The 18,264-nt window shown below is 29.9% G+C and overlaps 1 protein-coding gene across 6 annotated transcripts; it reads right to left on the reverse strand.

Annotated features, from left to right (window-relative positions):
• Positions 1–908: 908 nt before the first annotated feature.
• Positions 909–17,380, reverse strand: LOC103579533 (multiple C2 and transmembrane domain-containing protein). 6 transcript variants are annotated; one of them, XM_014444654.2, is made up of 13 exons: positions 17,308–17,380; positions 16,062–16,317; positions 15,612–16,001; positions 14,201–14,482; positions 13,884–14,026; positions 12,752–12,943; positions 9,279–9,427; positions 8,814–9,219; positions 8,418–8,560; positions 7,192–7,551; positions 6,803–7,070; positions 5,799–6,124; positions 909–5,733 (listed from the first exon to the last, which is right to left on the reverse strand). In XM_014444654.2, the coding sequence occupies exons 2-13, from the start codon at positions 16,108–16,110 to the stop codon at positions 5,622–5,624; spliced, it is 2,820 nt and encodes a 939-aa protein (XP_014300140.1). In that variant the 5' UTR covers positions 16,111–16,317; positions 17,308–17,380; the 3' UTR covers positions 909–5,621. The 6 variants fall into 6 exon arrangements, with proteins under 6 accessions (XP_014300140.1, XP_053595617.1, XP_014300143.1 ...); XM_053739642.1 differs by lacking the exons at positions 12,752–12,943; positions 13,884–14,026; positions 14,201–14,482; ... (1 more) ...; positions 16,062–16,317; positions 17,308–17,380 and adding exons at positions 9,532–10,298; positions 11,587–11,726; XM_014444657.2 differs by lacking the exons at positions 12,752–12,943; positions 13,884–14,026; positions 14,201–14,482; ... (1 more) ...; positions 16,062–16,317; positions 17,308–17,380 and adding exons at positions 9,532–10,334; positions 11,587–11,726.
• Positions 17,381–18,264: the final 884 nt, after the last annotated feature.

Below are 18,264 nucleotides of genomic sequence, written 5' to 3' on the forward strand. Positions count from 1 at the left end.
GAAATAAATTTTTCTAAGTTTTCTCTAGGATTTGTCTAGGATATCTCTAGGATTTTCAGAGAAATAAATTTTTCTAAGTTTTCTCTAGGATTTGTCTAGGATTTTCGGAGAAATAAATTTTTCTAAGTTTTCTCTAGGATTTGTCTAGGATTTGTCTAGGATATCCTAGACATGCGGAGATCTAGGGCAATTCGGTCTACTCCAAAATTTTTGAAATTCCAAATCAACTATAAAAATTTGAATTCTAGTAATTAAATTTAAATTTTTTTCTAAAATAAATATAATTCCATTGAGTACTTTATATATTTGTTTTAATTATTTATGAGAGTAATGAATCTTATAATTTAAATGATGAAAATTTAGAGCGGGATCAGTTGCTTTGATCCTAATTGTGGTTTTGTAAAATCTCTCATTTAGAATACGAATAAAATTATAATTGCCGGACTGTGTTGCTACTAGTGTTGTATATTACAAACCCAACAATAACGCACTTGCGGTTTTGGCGGTTGCGTTACCAGCTACCAAAAGACATTACCTTACTAATTAATAAATTTTGCTACTACTCCATCAACTTTTTAATACTATTTTAATTAAATACTTATTATTATATCAATTATTTTGTTTCTCTAATAAATGCTTGTGTGTACACTGTAAAAAATCGGGAGTTAATTCGGAGTGTTGGGATTTTATTTAAATCCGCATTTACTTCAAATTTACAAAAAAATGAATTAACACAATAATGGAAGATTCAAATAAATTTTTATTTATCACCAATATAACAATGACTCTTTTATTTATTTATTAAAATTAACATTTTCATTTTTAATAAATACGCAAATTTATTATATATATTTATATATTTAACATTAAAGCGCAACCATCAACGAAACGTCATTATTATTTTTAAATAACCACAATATCAATAATATAATACAATATGTAATAATAATAATAACAATATCTAAAAATTAAATAGTTCAATTTTAAATATCTATAATAATTATGTTTAGCAAATTATTTTTTTTATCAGTCGAAATTTCAAAACTAATTAATTGGTGCATATTTAAATTCCAAACTAGTGCTCGGCATTTATTTTTTTTATTAAATATTTCAAAATTATTTACACTCAGAAATTTATTTTTAAAAATATTTTTTGCATTAATTTCAATAAAAAAAATTCGTATTAAATTCAAACGTCATAATATTTTAATATTATTTACACGAAAATAAAAATAAGAGTCACTATTAAAACCACATATTAGGTCTAGATTTTTCCGCTATTTTCTTCATTCATTTACTTCCTTATCAAAAAAATTCATGTGCGATTGCATGAGAATCTATAGAAAACCATATAGGAAACTATGGATTTACATGAAGATCCATGGGAAATTATGTATGGATACCTGAATTCCCATATATGAAACTATGGATATCGTAATTTCTATATATGAAAGCTATATGAGAAGATGCAAGTATTTTAACCTCTAATTATGGAATTCATATGGGAAACTATGGATACCTAGATCTCCATATAGGAAATCCCATGAATTCCTATATATGGAAGCTGTATGGGAAACTATAGATACCTAACTTTCTATATATGGGGTTCCAGGTATCCATAGTTTTCCATATGGGAAACTATGAAGGCCTGAATTCCCATATATGAAATCTATTTGAGAAATTAGGTATACCTAGATTACCATACAGGAAATCCCCATGACTTCCTATATTTGGAAGCTGTATGGGAAACTATAGATACCTGACTTCCTATATATGGGGTTCCAAGTATCCATAGTTTTCCATATGGGAAACTGTTGATACGTGGACTCCCATACATGAAATTCATATGGAAAAAAATGGATACCTGATACCCATATAGGAAATTATCGATTTAGATGAGGATCCATGGAGATTAACATTGGGATCAGAGTACGAATTTATAAAGGAACCCATGTAGGAGATACCCAATATGAATACCTGAATTCTCATATAGGAAATCCATATGGGAAACTATTAGTACCGAGATTCCCATACAAAAAGTAGATACAGGAACTTTGATATCCGGATTCCCATGAGTATTCATATAAAAATCTACATAGGAATCTATGTTAAATTTGTATAGGAAACCATATGGGAATCCATCCGAAAACAATATGTAGGAATCTAATATAAGCTGGATTTCCATATGAATTTTTTTGATAGGTTTATTTATTTATTTAATAAAAGAGTTAAAAGCTTTAAGTGCGAGATTGATTATCGGACCGACTAAACCGCTTATTTAATAAAAATTAATATTATAATATATATTTATGTATAATTTATTGTTCCGTCTAAAAAAAATTTTAATTTAAAAAAAAACTCATTAATATTTTACAATAAAAAATATATTTAATTATTTTGTTCTTTGTTAATTTATTTATTTATAATTATTATTTTCCTTTTATTTATTTGCGCGCGTGATTATGTGTCATGTGTACTTTATACTTTGTCAATTATGTTATTATTTATTTAATAACATATAATACGAATGATAAATGTATAATTTATATTGTTTTACTAATGAAGGAAGAACTCATTAAATTTTAATAATTTTATCTGAACAATTTTAATTTTAAAAATTGAAAAAATTTTACTGACTAAAATATTAAATTCATTCTTTGGATTTGTTTATTAAAATTAATTAATACTAAATGGTAGATAAATATAAAACAGAGAGTAGAAAAATACATAGAAAAAAGACTATAATCTGACTATAAATATATTCATTTATAATTCCATAAATTTTAGTCATTTATTTTTTTTTGGTTTTAATTTAAATAAATTCTAATTTATCATATTGTAAACTACTTGAGAAAAAATACTCAGATATAATCATATATATCATATATATCACACATGACCATATATGTTATCATGCATGATCAAACATAAATTCATATGATTATGTATGAATCCGGACTTGATCAGATTTTATATTATCATGCATGCATATATCTGATATCATGAATGATCATATATCATCATATATGAACTAGACATATATAATCATGTATGATTATATCTGATACCATGCATGATAATTTAAGGTATCACGCATAATCAGATATGAAGGCGTATCATCATGCATGATTCTATCTGACATCATATATGATCATATCTGATATTATGCATGATCACATCCGATATTATATTTATTCAGATAAAAAGATGTAACATTATATATGATCATATATAATAGCATATATATGATCATATCTGACATCATATATATGATCATATCTGACATCATATATATGATCACATCTGACATCATATATATGATCATTTCTGGCATCATATATATGATCATATCTGACATCATAAATGATCATATCTGATAGCATATATATGGTCATATCTGATCACAGATTAATTAAACCTGATCAGGTTTTAATATAGATGATCATGCATTATTATATCTGATATCATGTATGATCACATATAAATTTGACCTGATCACATATGGCCATATATGATCATATATGATTATAAGTAACACTAAAGCATGATCATATATGATAATATCTGAATATTTTCTTTTAATTACACTCTCAAAGTAAAAATAAACGTGTGTAAGTGTAAAGTGTCGTGTATGATTTGAAATATTATTTTTTTTTTAATTAAGAAAGACACTACCTTATTTATGAAGCACTTAACTAGGTTCGTTGATAAAAAAATTTAAGATGATTCGTTATTTTATTTATCAATTTAAATATTTATAATTAATTAGATTGTTTGATAAAGACAAGTTTTAAGAAGACCAACAATTTTAAAATTGCCCTGATAAATATTTTATTTTAATATAAAATATTTTCATTTTTTTTGCGTCTTAGCCAGTCCCGGTGCTGGGTATCGATATATTTATTTATTTATTTATTATATAATTGTCAATGATTCTCAAATCGTTATTTTTATTTTTAAAATTCGAATTCAAAATTACTTCTTTCTTTCAATCATCAAAGATTTGATTCGTTGAATAAATTATTTTATGAAATAATTATTTTTCATGCTGACAAAATTACGATATAAATTTTTTTTTAAAAACTTTCTTCCCTTAATTTTAAAATTTTATTTCTATCCAATTAATAATTCTGTTCACACAAAAAAATTTAAACCCGAGTTAAGAATCATTTACAATATTAATTGTTCAAAAATCACATAGGTATAAACAACGGGTGTTTAAAAATTGCATATCCTAAATGACATCGATGGACGCAATTATTGACAGTCTTACATTATTAATTATTTAATCTATCCCAAGTACCCTCTTCATATCGTTTATTTAATTAGTAATTAGTATACTCAGAGACTGTCATTTCAATATTAATAATAACAATTAAAATTCATTATTAAATATCTCAATATAATAAATCTTAAAACAAAATCGTTAAATCGAATTAATTTATTAGAATACTAGTCGTAAAAAAAAACCGCACCCCGACGTTCGCGAGCGTTTTAAAAGTATTCTCAGACAGTGTCCCTATTTTTTAAAATTATCCAATGACCGTCATCGTCGTATTTAAATCCGTTAATTAATTGAAAAAAGGCCACTTGCAATTTCGCGGAGATCTAGATTTTTAGAAAAATTTTTTACAGTTGACATCAATTAGACGTTAAATGAAAATTGTCGTTTCAGTAAAATCTTTGTCTTATAATTTTCATTTTCATTTCCTTTAACTCCTAATTGCACGGATAAATTATTTTTGTTTTAAATGTTATGATGTCATAGCAAAGCCGGACGCCATTGGCCATCTACCGGAAATGAAAATAAACAGAAAAAATTACTACGACCTATAAAATTTCCAATGGTTACATTAATTTATGACGTAATCGTAGTCTATTTTACTATGGCTATTTTTTTGCGTTTATTTAAATTTCCCGCCGGTGGCCCATATGGTCCAGCTTTGCCATGACCACAGCGAAAGACTCAACTTCTCAACCTTGATAACCAACCAGTTGTGAGTTCAAATCCCACTAAAACCACAAGAATTTGTTTCGCACAAAGTACACGTGTCTTTCAGTTAAAATTTCCGCCGCGAATTTTGAATTTGATTTGGTTTCAAAATTTTAATTTGAATTTGAATTCGACTAAATTGGCGGGGTATAATATTACCCGAGGCCTATTAATGCATACATACTTTAAAAAAAAAATGATCAGTTCGCCATTGAATATTTTAAAAAAGTGGAGGGCTGAGAATACTTCTAATTAATAATTATCTATCATTATATCTATAATATTGTAATTAACTAACTAACTAACAGCGCAATTTATAATTCAATCTTGTTCCATCACAGGTTTAACGACTTTCTGCATTATCTCACTCTATTTATTAATTTATTATTAAAACTTTATTGACTAGACAAAACACCAATCGATAAATCACGTGTGTCTTATCCTTAACTTACTAATTCATAAATACTCATGATAATAATTATCAGTCTTTATCTTTTAATATTTTTGAATCTGTTGAATTTACACGGCGATATTGATAAGACAGTAATTTATTACCACGCGTTAAAACTGATTTTAGGATGGTTGAAGTCCGCGTTCCCGCGACATCCGATGGCCGCGGGGCATTTCGTTACGCGACTTTGTTGTGTCTTTTTCTTTGTTCACGTCTTGATGTAGCGTTGCTACTTGGGCTTGATGTTGATCCTTTTTCACAGTCTGCTGTTGGCATGGGTTTTAATTCTCTGTAATAAAATTAATTATTAGTTTGATGATTAGCAGCCAGTGAATGAAAAATAAAGTTACCAACCTGTAACTAAGAAGATCTTCATCGTCAGGCAGCCGGGAAATTAGATCCAAGACCTCGTTATTTGGTACTGAGTGGGGACGAAGAATTTTTCGGAAGAATTTATTTACACCCCAGGCTAAAATTAAGTAACGCATGGGCACTAAGTAGAGGACGATGCTGCCGAGGACTGATAGAATCATCGCTAGATAACTTAGATAAGGTACTGTGAAGTTGAAGAGATTTTTCACACGCTCGCAGAGACTCGCGATGTAACCGATCGAGTTCTGGACCGTCTGCGTTACTTCTTGGATCGCTTGCAATCGTTCTTTTAAACTTTTTTTCTCTTCCTAAATAACAGAAATTAATTAATTATTCAAAAATTTAATTTTTATTTTCAGTCACAATTAAAAAAATTTTCTTTTCAATTTTTAACTTTAAATAAATTTTCAAAATATTTTTGACAGTTCATTGAAAAATTTCTTTTTAGTAACTGGTCATATTATTATTAAATAATTGATTGGTTACTAAAATAAAGTAAAAAAAAAAAAAATAAAAATATGCACATGTAGAAAATTAAAAAAACTACAGGTGCAATTTTTTAAAATATTTTTTTTTTATATTTATCGTTTTTAAAAACATTCAAAAATTATTGAACTTCGGCTAACCAGTATCATAAAAATTACAAAAAAAAACAGAAATTAAAAAAATTTCTTTTATAAATTTGAGTATAAAAAAATTACAAAGTACAAAATTACTCAAAAAAAAATTTTTTTTTTTTCTTATTACAATCGAATCCCATTAAGTCTGACCGCGAATCGATGGAGTCTCGGAAATTTTCAAAAATTTCGAGTTATCGAATGCCCCTTCTTTACAAAAATAAACTACACGCATGCGCAGTTATATTTACATGAATGATACATTTATAAATACAGAAATGTATACAAATGTATGACATCCAGTGGGGGTAAAGATTGAGGGTAAGTTCAGACTTAATGGAATCAGACTTAAAACTCGACTTATGATACCTTATCTTTGTCATCTTCATCGTCATCATCGTCACCGGGGGTGGGAGGGCCGTCATCAGAATTAAAATCCTGATCATGAGAACTCGAATGAATTTGAAACGAAGACGAAGAACTGGAATTACTTGTTATCAAAGAAACTAAACAATATTTAAGCATTATGAGAAGCGCCGCGACGGGAATCATGTATGGCTCAAAGTAATAACACCCGAGGACAAATAGTACTAGTGCAACAATACTTCTCGTTTTGCTCTCCCATTCCCAGCAGCTCCTACAAAACAAATAGCAAATAAACAGGAGGTTAATTAATAAGTCAAATAACTGCGCAAGCAGAGTTAACGAATACAGCAACTATTTGAACGTCCATTTAATAAATATGTAAATAAACTCACTGGATATATTTTCCTAGATCAATGAAGTACATTATGATAGCCTTGAGTCTCAGTACGTTGCGCAAAAAAACTTGACGTTTGAATTTAACTTCTGGCTCCATGTATTTTTTTTCTTTTGGGTTCAAAGTTCGGATGCACGCTCGCACGACGTTCCAGATCACGCGCATCTCGAGTAATATTTGAGGAAAATTACCTTTTGCACGGCAACGCAATTTTTTGTCCTTCAATGCGTACCAACGTTTCTCGCCGTTGCGTATTTTAAGTAAAGGAATCGCTATTTTACCTAAAAATTCAACTTTGTGGTCGCGATCTTCGTCGTATACTGTCACTTCTAGTACAGAATTTATATCTTTGACGTTACTGAAATATTAAAATAATGTACTATCAGAAATTTTACTTTTATTATTTAGAAATCAGATAACGAGGACTTAATAAATTTTAATGTTGTCATAAAAGAACCGGAAAGTATTTTTTTTTTCAGAGTGTCTTCGTTTTCAAAATTTTTGAAAATTGTGATATTATTAAGCATCATTCCAAGAATATTCTGCTAAATTTTCATTAAAAAATATTTAAAAATAAGCCAGTGGTAGTGGGGAGAGACGAGTCACCTCAAAAAAGTCTCCATGATGTAGGCAGGATAACTCATGACTGCCTTATCTAATATCCAAAAACCAAAAAAATTTCTTTAGTTCATAAGTTTATCTTGGATTTGAATGAAGGATTTTTTTTGTCAATAGCTACTTATTTTTTAATTAAACAAAAGGAAGAATTTTTGGTAAAAATCAGAGTTTTTTTGATTGCGCCTTTACCAAAAATTCAAAAATGAATATTTTGTTTATTCCTTCGTTCAAATCCATCAAACTTATGTACTAAAGAAATCTTTTTGGTTTTTTGATTTCCGATGAAGCAGTCATGAGTTATCCTGCCTACGGCATGAAGACTTTTTTTGAGGTGACTCGTCTCTCCCCACTACCACTGGCTTGTTTTTCAATATTTTTTTACAAAAATTTAGTAGAACATTCTTGAAATGATGCTTAATAATGTCACAATTTTCAAAAATTTTTATAACGAAGGTACTCTAAAAAAAAAATCACAAAAATACGTTCTTTTTTTTGTATCTCAAACCCCTTCTTTCCCGTAAAGGTATCCCTGTTAAAATAACTCCATTTTGACATGAATTTTTTTACAATTTGAATAAATAACTAAAAAAAAAAAAAAATACTTACAAAGTAAAAATTTTTTGCCAATTAGGTGCCAGTGTTTTGTACTCAGTCTGTGTTTGCAACCGTGAATTAACTAACTCAAGTACACAAAAAGGATCACTTTTGCCTCCTAGATCAGCAGCTGCTAGTCCCTGTGCCCTATAAACCTTCAAAAAAAAATTACTCATTTTAAATTTAAAAAATAAACCACTTCTCTATTTTTAACGCAGCAATTATTTCATTCTTATCTTACTACTCGCAAAATTTTACTACATAAAATTCTGCAGAACTACCACGAATTAGAATTCCTCAAAACTTTTTTTAAATTACCCCCCTAAGACTCAACTCCTAAATCTTGAAATACTGAGTGCTGGTAAGCAAAGAATGTTAATAATTAGATAAAAATAAACAAATATTAACTTTAACAGTGAGATGCCCGACGTCTCTTGGCCTCTGTAATGAATTCCAAAGTGAATATTTATCAGAAATACGGTCACGTTCTCTGGGGGATTCTTCATGAGCCGCTAGATCGCTGATTGTTTCGCTGGCAGTCGTGCCGCTGATAGTAAGCAGAAGGAAAATACTTCCAGCCCCGTCTTCTAACTCCTTCCAAATCCTGTGAGTTGTTTCGCGTTCCATCCCCGCTAAATCGATCGTCGTCCTGCCCATCAAGTCGTCCTGATGACCTTTGTCCCGGTCCCAGACCGTGACCTCTAGTTCTTGACCCAGATAAGGGTCCTCGTACAGATGGAGATCGAACTGTTCCAGCCATACTGGATTTATTGTTTTGTTGACAACTTTTGATTTGTACTTTTCTGTTCCCAATCTAAATAATTTATAAAAATAAATACTTAAATTTTTTAAATTTTTCATTTTTATAAATACCGGAATTTTACGTAAGGATCCGAAAGCCCATCGATATCCATCGGTAATAAACTTTTTGCCTCGACGAGTACAATCGTCACAACGGAACTCCATATTTGTGATTTTAATCTTCGGTTGACGTCTGCTAGTCTGTTCGTTCTCTGGAAATACTGCAAGCAAAAAAAAATTTACTCATTTTAATTCTTCATAAAAAAAAATTTTAAAATTTACCGGAAGTAATTTTCAAAAAAAAAAAAAAAAAAAAAAAAAATACCCTCGTTACATCGTCGACTTTTTCTTTCCATCCTTCCTTAAGTCTGTCAATAAAATCATGTCCCACGTGCTTCGACTCACTGTTATGTTTATCATTGATATCAATAACAGGAACTGGCGTCGATATTATTTTTATAACTTCCCCGTTTTCAAGACTATTTGTAAACTCAACATCAAATTCACCCCCTTTATAATTTCCCTCAAGCTCGCCTAGTCTCTCCCTGCCCTCACTTTCACCCTCGTCGTGATCTCTGGAAATCAAAGCCAGCCGATCTTTCCTTCCGTCTTTCTTGCACCTGTCGACGATCCAGGTCTCGATTGGTTGAAGCCATGGATGCTTATCCATTTTTTCTTCCAACATCTTCTCAACTTTATCCTCGAAAATTTTCTCCACACTCTCGACCCGTTTTTCCACCGACTGTTTGAATGCTTGTACAGTTTTTTTACGCTTTTGTATCTCATCCATAGCAAAGTATCTGCGTTTACCCAAATTTCTTATTCGACTTAATTTTAACTTTTTGTTTACTTCATCTTCTTCCTCTTCCTCTCCTACTTCCTCTTTTCTCTCTCCGTCATTATTTTTCTCAAGAGTTTTATCTTCACCAGAAACTTTAAACTTGAGTACTTCTATTTTATCACCGTCACCTTTTGTAATTTCATCACTTGATAAAAAATAGTCATTACATTCAGCTTTGTCATTACGCTCCGTATTATTACTTCTTTCATTACTCGGTCCTTCATTCTCCATATTATTATTATTTTATTTATCTATCACGCAACCGAGTATTTGGTAAATTACTCATACTTAAAAGATTTATAAATAAAATACACTGATAAAAAAAACACGCGTAAAAATAGTATTTTCTCTAGTAATTAAAAATTATTACATAATTTATTTAAGCTGAATAATTAACTTTACAGAAAAAAATCAAAATTAATTAACGTCAGTTTTTTTCACTTAAAAAATATTTTATTATAAATTTTCAATTGCGTAATTTTCTTGTAAGAAAAAAATAAGTTTCCAAAACGTATTTTATCTCAGTGTAAATTATTATCACAAATATATATAAATATATATGTATATATACTGTAAAAAATCAGGGGTGAATTAGGAATAATTACGAATTTTATTTAAATCCGAATTTACTCGTTTAGGAGTCAAAAAAAAAATACTCCGCATACGAGGTAAATAAGGAGTTTATTTTTTTAGCGGATTGATTTCAGAGTGATCTGAATTTTATATAAATTGTCATTCACTTGTAGTCGGAGTTTTAATGTTAAAATAAATTTCTCTTAGGAGTAAATTTAACTCCAAATCGGAGTTTTACTTTTAAAATAAACTCCTATTCGGAGTAAATTTAACTCCGAAGACATTATATAAATAAACTATCATCTACTCCACGTTCACTCAAAATTCACTCCGTTATTCCAAGTTCCGGAGTCAAAAAAAAAATTACTCCGCATACGGAGTAAATAAGGAGTTTATTTTTACAGCAGAGTGATTTCAGAGTGATCTAGATCGTATTTACTCCCAGTCGGAGTTTTAATATTAAAATAAATTTCTTAGGAGTAAATTTCACTTTACACCGGAGTTTTAATATTAAAATAAACTCCCCGGAGTAAATTTAACTCCGGCCTTAAATAAATAAACAGTCACCCGCTCTATATTTACTCCGAACTTACTCCAAATTTAGTCTGCACTCAAAAATTTCTTACATCACATACATATATTTATATATTTATATATTTATATATTTATATACACATAACAAATATCTATTCGAGGCCACTATTTAATTCGTTGAATAAAAACTGCCTCGTATTCGATAACAAACTCAATAGTATATTAACATATATACGATATACTCTGACACGTTAAATATATGTTTAAATAACAAGTGGGGATTCAATACACCGGCAATACAATATATATTTATATATATATAACAATACATGCATATATCCACAATACATTCAATGTATTAAAAGTGACACGTAAAAAATTTTTTTTACAAACTTCAGAAATATTTTTAAAAAAATAGGTTCCAGTAATTACTTTATTGAATGTCTTTTATCACTTGACACTAAATTTATTATTATCAATATTGATATTATTATTATTATTATTTTGTTTTTTTTTTATAAAATCAGCGTGTACGTAAATGTAAGTATAAAATACGAATGCGAATACAAAGAAGGAGATGGGGATCTACAGACTACGGCTACAGTTTGAGTCCTCCCACTCCGTGACTCGGTGATACGAAACATTCAATTGGCCATTGCAACAAGTTATTCTATTTCCGGGATTAAGAAATTTTTTTTTATTTTTTTTTTCCTCTAGACCACGTGAAAAAAACCTTGAGTTACGTCATTAGTCATTAAGCAGACGAAATGAAGATAAAAAGATATTGAGACGTTAAAGCGGATCATGGAATTCTTTTTCAATTTTATGAAAGAGATGATCTGTATTAAAAGATTTTTTTTATTTTTTATTAATTTGGTATTCTGTATAACGAATTGGGAACGCTTTTTGTTGGTAAATTAGGGGGGAATAAATTAGTTTTTGTTGAAAGGAAATTTAATTTTTTTGTACGGTTGTTTTTTGTATGGAGATTAAAAGATTGTTATTTATTAGGGTGATAAATTGACATGATTTTTTTAGTCACGATTTTGGTGACTCATGTTACCTGTAATTATCTAAATTAGCTTTTTTTTTAATTTATCATTTTTTTATAAGAGAAATTTTCAGCGAATTTTTGAAAATTAAAATTTGAATTTTTTTTTTTGAATATTTTTTAATAAAAAAATAAATAAAAATTTGCGGTGTAAATTTTTTTACTGAAATTTAAAAAAAATTTATTTTAGAAAAAAATTTTTTATTTCAAATTTTAAAACTTAAAAAATAAAAATTAAGGCGACTGTTTTGAATAAAAAATTAGAGAATTTTTTTTATAATCGGCCCATTTTCCCCGTTTTCGATAAAACTGCTTAGTATCCGTCTTCCTTAACAAAATCCTACGGCTATAAATAAAATATCCTTGATAGCACTCCAGTAGAACATTTTATCGTAAAAATATGCATTAGCACCAGGAAGCGGAGCGACGATAACTTCTAAATAAAACCGGATGTACACGAAGGAAATAACCGTGACTCGTATCTCGCATTTCACACATCACTCCATACATAAAAAAATTTAAAAAATGAATAATAAATAAAAGTACCTGCTCTTTTTCTTGCTGGTTCCTCGGCCACAAGGTGACAGTTAAAAATATTTCTCCAAGATGTTGTCGCGGTCTCGCTGGATCTTTAAGTTCCAGAGTAACATCTTGCGGTTGTCCGAGATCTAGTACCGTAAGGTCTAAATTCGCTGCGCCCATAAAATCATCTTGCAAACCCCAGTCGTAATCGTATACCTGAGTTTTGAAATAAAATTACTTGTTTTTTATCAGACACTTTTTAAAATAAATCGATTTCCTATCAAAAAAATCTAGTTTAGCTTTCCTATAGGAATACGGCGTAAATTTCTATATAGACCTTTACAATAATTTCCCATAGGAATCCAAGCTATGCCAAAATCCATATGGGATTTTAGTTTAGATTCCTATGGAGACATACATGGTCTATACATATAAAATTTTTAGATAGAAATTCCCATATGAATTTTTGATATGGGAATTCAGGTACCTACAGCTTCCCATATGGATTTCATGTGTGAGAATTCAAGTTTCCAGAGTTTCCCATATGAATTTTATATATGGAAATTCAGGTGTCTATAGTTTCCCATGTGAGTTTCCTATATGGAAATTTAGGCATTCACAATTTCCCATATGAATTTCCTGTATGGAAATTCAGGTATTCATAATTTCTCATATGAATTTCCTACATGGGAATTCACGTATCTATAGTTTTCCATATTAATTTCCTACATGGGGATTCAGGTGTCTATAGTTTCCCATATGAATTTCCCATATGGAAATTTAGGCATTCACAACTTCCCATATGAATTTCCTGTATGGAAATTCAGGTATTTATAATTTCCCATATGAATTTTCTACATGGGGATTCACGTATCTATAGTTTCCCATATGAATTTCCTACATGGGGATTCACGTATCTACAGTTTCCCATATGAATTTCCTACATGGGGATTCAGGTGCCTATAATTTCCCATATGAATTTCCTATATGGGATTTCAGGTACCCATTATTTTCCTATATAAATCCATATTTTTCTACGCTAATCCCCATAAATCTTTATGTAAATCCCCAGTTTCCCAATTAATTTCTACGGAATCCCGTATAAACCCACGCGGATTTTTTTGATAGCCATTGCATAATAGTTTTATAAATAAACCTTGATACTGAGCGGCTGAAACGGATCTTCAATAGGCAATGTGACACTTTCATCCCACACTGGGTTTAATTCACGATGAACTGTTCGAGACTTGTGTAATAATCTACTGCATGATTTTATCTTGACATAAGGATCACTTGCGCCTGTAATAATATAAAATTAAACAATGACATTAGACATTATCAATTGACATTTAATTTTTAATTTAAGTTCAAGACAACGAACAAAGCTAATAATAAACTAGATATTGTCGCTGTAATAATTCAAAGTATTGAAAAATAAGAAGAAAAAGTAGAAGAAGAAGATGAAAAATTTACCGCATCGATCCATCGCGACGAGATTGGCACCTCGGCGAATATGCATACGCAGCTGAAAAAATGCATGCTGTCTTAATGCTAATTCACGTCGACGTGCTAATTCATTCGACTGCGCATTTTCATAAGTCGACGGCACTGCTGATGATGCTGCTGATGAGGATCCAGGATCGAGAGACTCTTGAGCCTCTCGGGATGCTTTCAAGGCTGACAGCTTCGATGAATTGTCGCTGCATCTTCCAGGACTGTCTTCTAAAGATGATTTGCCCCGAGCTAATGGAGATTCTGTAATTCAATTATTTATTTTTAAATATTATAAGTATGACTTTCATCACTTGGTTTAATAAAAATTTCTCAATAGAAAAAAAAATTTCTCTATGAGACCCAGGCCTCGATGATCCCTAGGGTAACCTAAGATGCGACTTCAAACGATTTTCAGTTTTAAATTTACTATAATTTTTTACTCTGCATATTTAAATAATTCCAAGTAATGTTTTTTTTGTTATTTATGAAGTCCATCATAAATTCAAATATAAAATTTAAATATTGCGTCTTAAAAAAAAAATAAAATCTTAACTAATTACCATGGCAATGCGCTGGGATTAAAAAGAAACTCATAAATTAATTTTTGTAATCTACACTGCAAAAAGTTAGCGGAGTAAATCCGGAGCAAATGACTATTTATTTAATCTTCTTGGAGTTAAATTTACTCCGAGGAGTTTATTTTAGTATAGAAACTCCGAATCAGAGTAAATGTGGATTTAAATAAAATCCAAATCACTCCGAATTGACCACTGAAAAAAGAAACTCCTTATTAACTCCGTTTGCGGAGTGATTTTTTAACTCCAGAACACCGTGACGGAATGAATTCGGAGTAAATGTGGAGTGGATAACAATTTATTTATTTAATGTCCTCGGAGTCAAATTTACTCCAAAGGGGAGTTTATTTTCATACTAAGATTCCGATTCGGAGTTAAATTTACTCCGGAGTTTTTTAAATATTTAAATCCCAACTCGGAGTAAATGTGAATTTAAATAAAATCCAGATTATTCCGAAATCTCTCCGCTTAAAAAAACAAACTCCCTATTTACTCCATATGAGGAGTCACTTTTTTTACTCCGGAAGACCGTGACGGAATGAATTCGGAGTAAATGTAAAGTGGATAACAATTTATTTATTTAATGCCCTCGGAGTCAAATTTACTTCAAAGGGGAGTTTATTTTAATGATAAAATTCCGATTCGGAGTTACATTTACTCCTGAGTTTTATAAATATTTAAATCTCAACTCGGAGTAAATTCAGATTGAATTAAAATTCGGATTTTCTCCAAACTTCTTTCAGTATCAGTATCAAAAAATTATAAAAACAAAACTCAGTAGTAAAATCTTAATTATATTATTTAAAAAAAAATACCTGGATGATTTAGTGCAATTTTAGCAGGACTATGAGTCGCGGAAGAACTTTTGCTGTGCTCAGAAGAGTAATCGGCAGCGTAATCAGACTCGACACCGGCACTGTGAGTCGAGTCATGACCATCCTTAGCTTTTTTGCGCTCCTTACTTCTTGCCCTTGCCCAGCGGCTCTTGAGGGTCGCGAAGAAGGTCTGGGTCCTCTGGGCAACTGAGGCTACGTGGCGATGATGGTGATGATGCTGCTGGACATGCGAGTGTCTGTGCTGGGTGGGTTGGGCTGAAGACGCACGACCCGTTGACAAATCGTCATTATTATTACGTAGTTCTGTGGCACTTCGTGACAACTGTCGGTTACCATTTAAATTCAGTCGCGATCTGTCTTCTTCTTGCCCTAAAATTAAACGATTTTATTTAATTACTGTAAATATAATTAATTACTTAACATAATTACCTTGTTCACCGTCCTCGGATCCAGAAAGTAATTCCACACTTTTGCTCATTATTTACACGCGTATATATCGTTGTATTTATTAATTTATTATTTACTCTCCAGTTTAACTTTAATATTTTTAAACGTTTTTTAATATAAACAATACGATTACCCTCGAGGTGCATGGTTTCAATAAATAGTCAACTTTAAAACTCAGCACCATCGACCAGTTTAGATTTATAACCATTTATTTCTCTCCATTTAATTTTTTTTTATCCTGAAAATACAAATTCATTTTTTTTCAAATCTTTATAAACTTTAAATTTAAATAACTCACAAACTATTGAGTCTAGAAAAAAATCCAAAGAATACTTTTCTATAGGAAATTTAATGCTCTATAATTTTGTTCCTATGTATTTTTTACGTAACTTTAATAGATAACTTGTAATTACGATTTTAAGCACCTGGGTTACGATTGAGGTGGAAGAGTTATTTGAGCAAGGATACTGAGTCTTTAAAATGAAAATTCTGAGCTAACTATTGGAAATAGAAGGAAAATGGTCTGGAACAACTTTATAGGAAATTAAATTCTCTACAAAAAAGTTCTAGATGACTTTAACGATAAAGTTAGTAGTTTAGACACGATTTTAATTTAAAGTCTGATATATAAAAATTCTACTTTTTTTATTTTTTTTCATACAAAATAACAAACTATTTTTTTTTTTTTAATAGGAAATTTTTTGATAAAATTTTGTCAGTATATTATAAAAATATCTTACAGACCCAAACTATTTTTTTACCTCTAAAAGTCTCCAAATTAAAAATAGAATTCCAAAGTAATCTAAACAAAAAAAAATTCTGACTGACACTAATTTTGCATTAAGTTAATTAACTTTAAAATAGATCATCTAAAAAAACCAATTATCAATCAATACAATAATATTGTAGGCCAAAGACAAAGGTCAGATCAATACAAAGTAAGAAAAATATTTTTTAAAAATTTATATTTTAAATTCTCAATAATTAAAAATTACATCTCCCATAAATTTGAATAAATTAATAAAATTAAAGCAAACTTCACCCTCCGAGCATTCACCGCTTCATTAAATATTTAAATAAATAAATTAAAACTCACGCGTGGCACAAATTAACAATAAAAAATTTTAAAAATTTTTACTCTCTCCCGAATTCAAAAAGTAATCAGATAAATCTTTTCCATCAGATCACAAGCCACAAAATAAATGATTGATAAAAAAAAAAAAATTACCATAAGCGTGTACTTGTCTACAAATCCAAGTCATCTCGATCTTGAATCGTGACAGAGTTAACGCGGCTCGCGGGGCAACTGATGAATCTAAACTAGCAGCTACATGCTAGTGTACTGAGTACTAGTTACTAGAATCCTACATGTCATGCTCACACGAGACCACGAGAGAGCTGTAGAGGAGACAGAGACCTGATGAAATTGTAACAAAACCCATAAGAGTAACAGAGAGATGGAATTTGTGGGTGGAGGCGGCTCTATCGACCCATAAGCTTCCACCTATATATTTACATCCATTTATACCTCTCTTATACTTTTACTTATTATGTATAAACATTTAATACTGATGAAAACAATAATTATTGTTATTATTTAATAGCCGATAAAAAAATAATAAAATTTACCGAGTTATTTTTTTTTTATTTATTTTATAAAATCAATAAATGCGCGCAAGGATTCTATGGCTATATATATGTGTACATATATATGTATATATTATATGTCACTATCATTATATTATTATTATTATTTCAATTAATTAATTGAGTTGTTTTGATGGGATGTTACATTCAATTATCTTAATGAGCTTTCAGTTAATTATTAATAAATCACATTGTACCGGAATGTCTATTGCAGTCGTAATGACGTGATGTGGTAGTGGAAATAGAGATTTAATAGCTGATAAGGTTGAAAGGATCATATATGAGGCAGGAAGAGACTGGAGGAGATGAAAGAGAGAGAGGAGAGACGAGGAGAGAAGGGAGAGACGAGAAAATAGTAATGGGACAGGATGAATCGAAAGGCGGGACAATTAATTTATGCAGACGATTAATATTGTTTAGTTGCCGGTCAGCTGGAAATAAAAATATATATAAATATATGTTACGTGACACTATATGACCTGGTAGCTATTGGCAACGCCTGGATATTTAAATATATTAACCCATAGCTATCGTTCAC

Source organism: Microplitis demolitor, chromosome 5 (assembly GCF_026212275.2).
Source record: "Microplitis demolitor isolate Queensland-Clemson2020A chromosome 5, iyMicDemo2.1a, whole genome shotgun sequence".
Classification (NCBI taxonomy): domain Eukaryota; kingdom Metazoa; phylum Arthropoda; class Insecta; order Hymenoptera; family Braconidae; genus Microplitis; species Microplitis demolitor.

Bases quoted from the DNA above. Each gene is read 5' to 3' on its own strand.
- LOC103579533 (XM_014444654.2), bottom strand. From the start codon at position 16,110: ATGAGCAAAAGTGTGGAATTACTTTCTGGATCCGAGGACGGTGAACAA. The intron at 9,428-12,751 runs GTACTTTTATTT...TTTTGCTTGCAG, and splicing joins ACCAGCAAGAAAAAGAGCAG to TATTTCCAGAGAACGAACAG. The intron at 9,220-9,278 runs GTATTTATAAAA...TAAATTATTTAG, and splicing joins GATCCTTACGTAAAATTCCG to ATTGGGAACAGAAAAGTACA.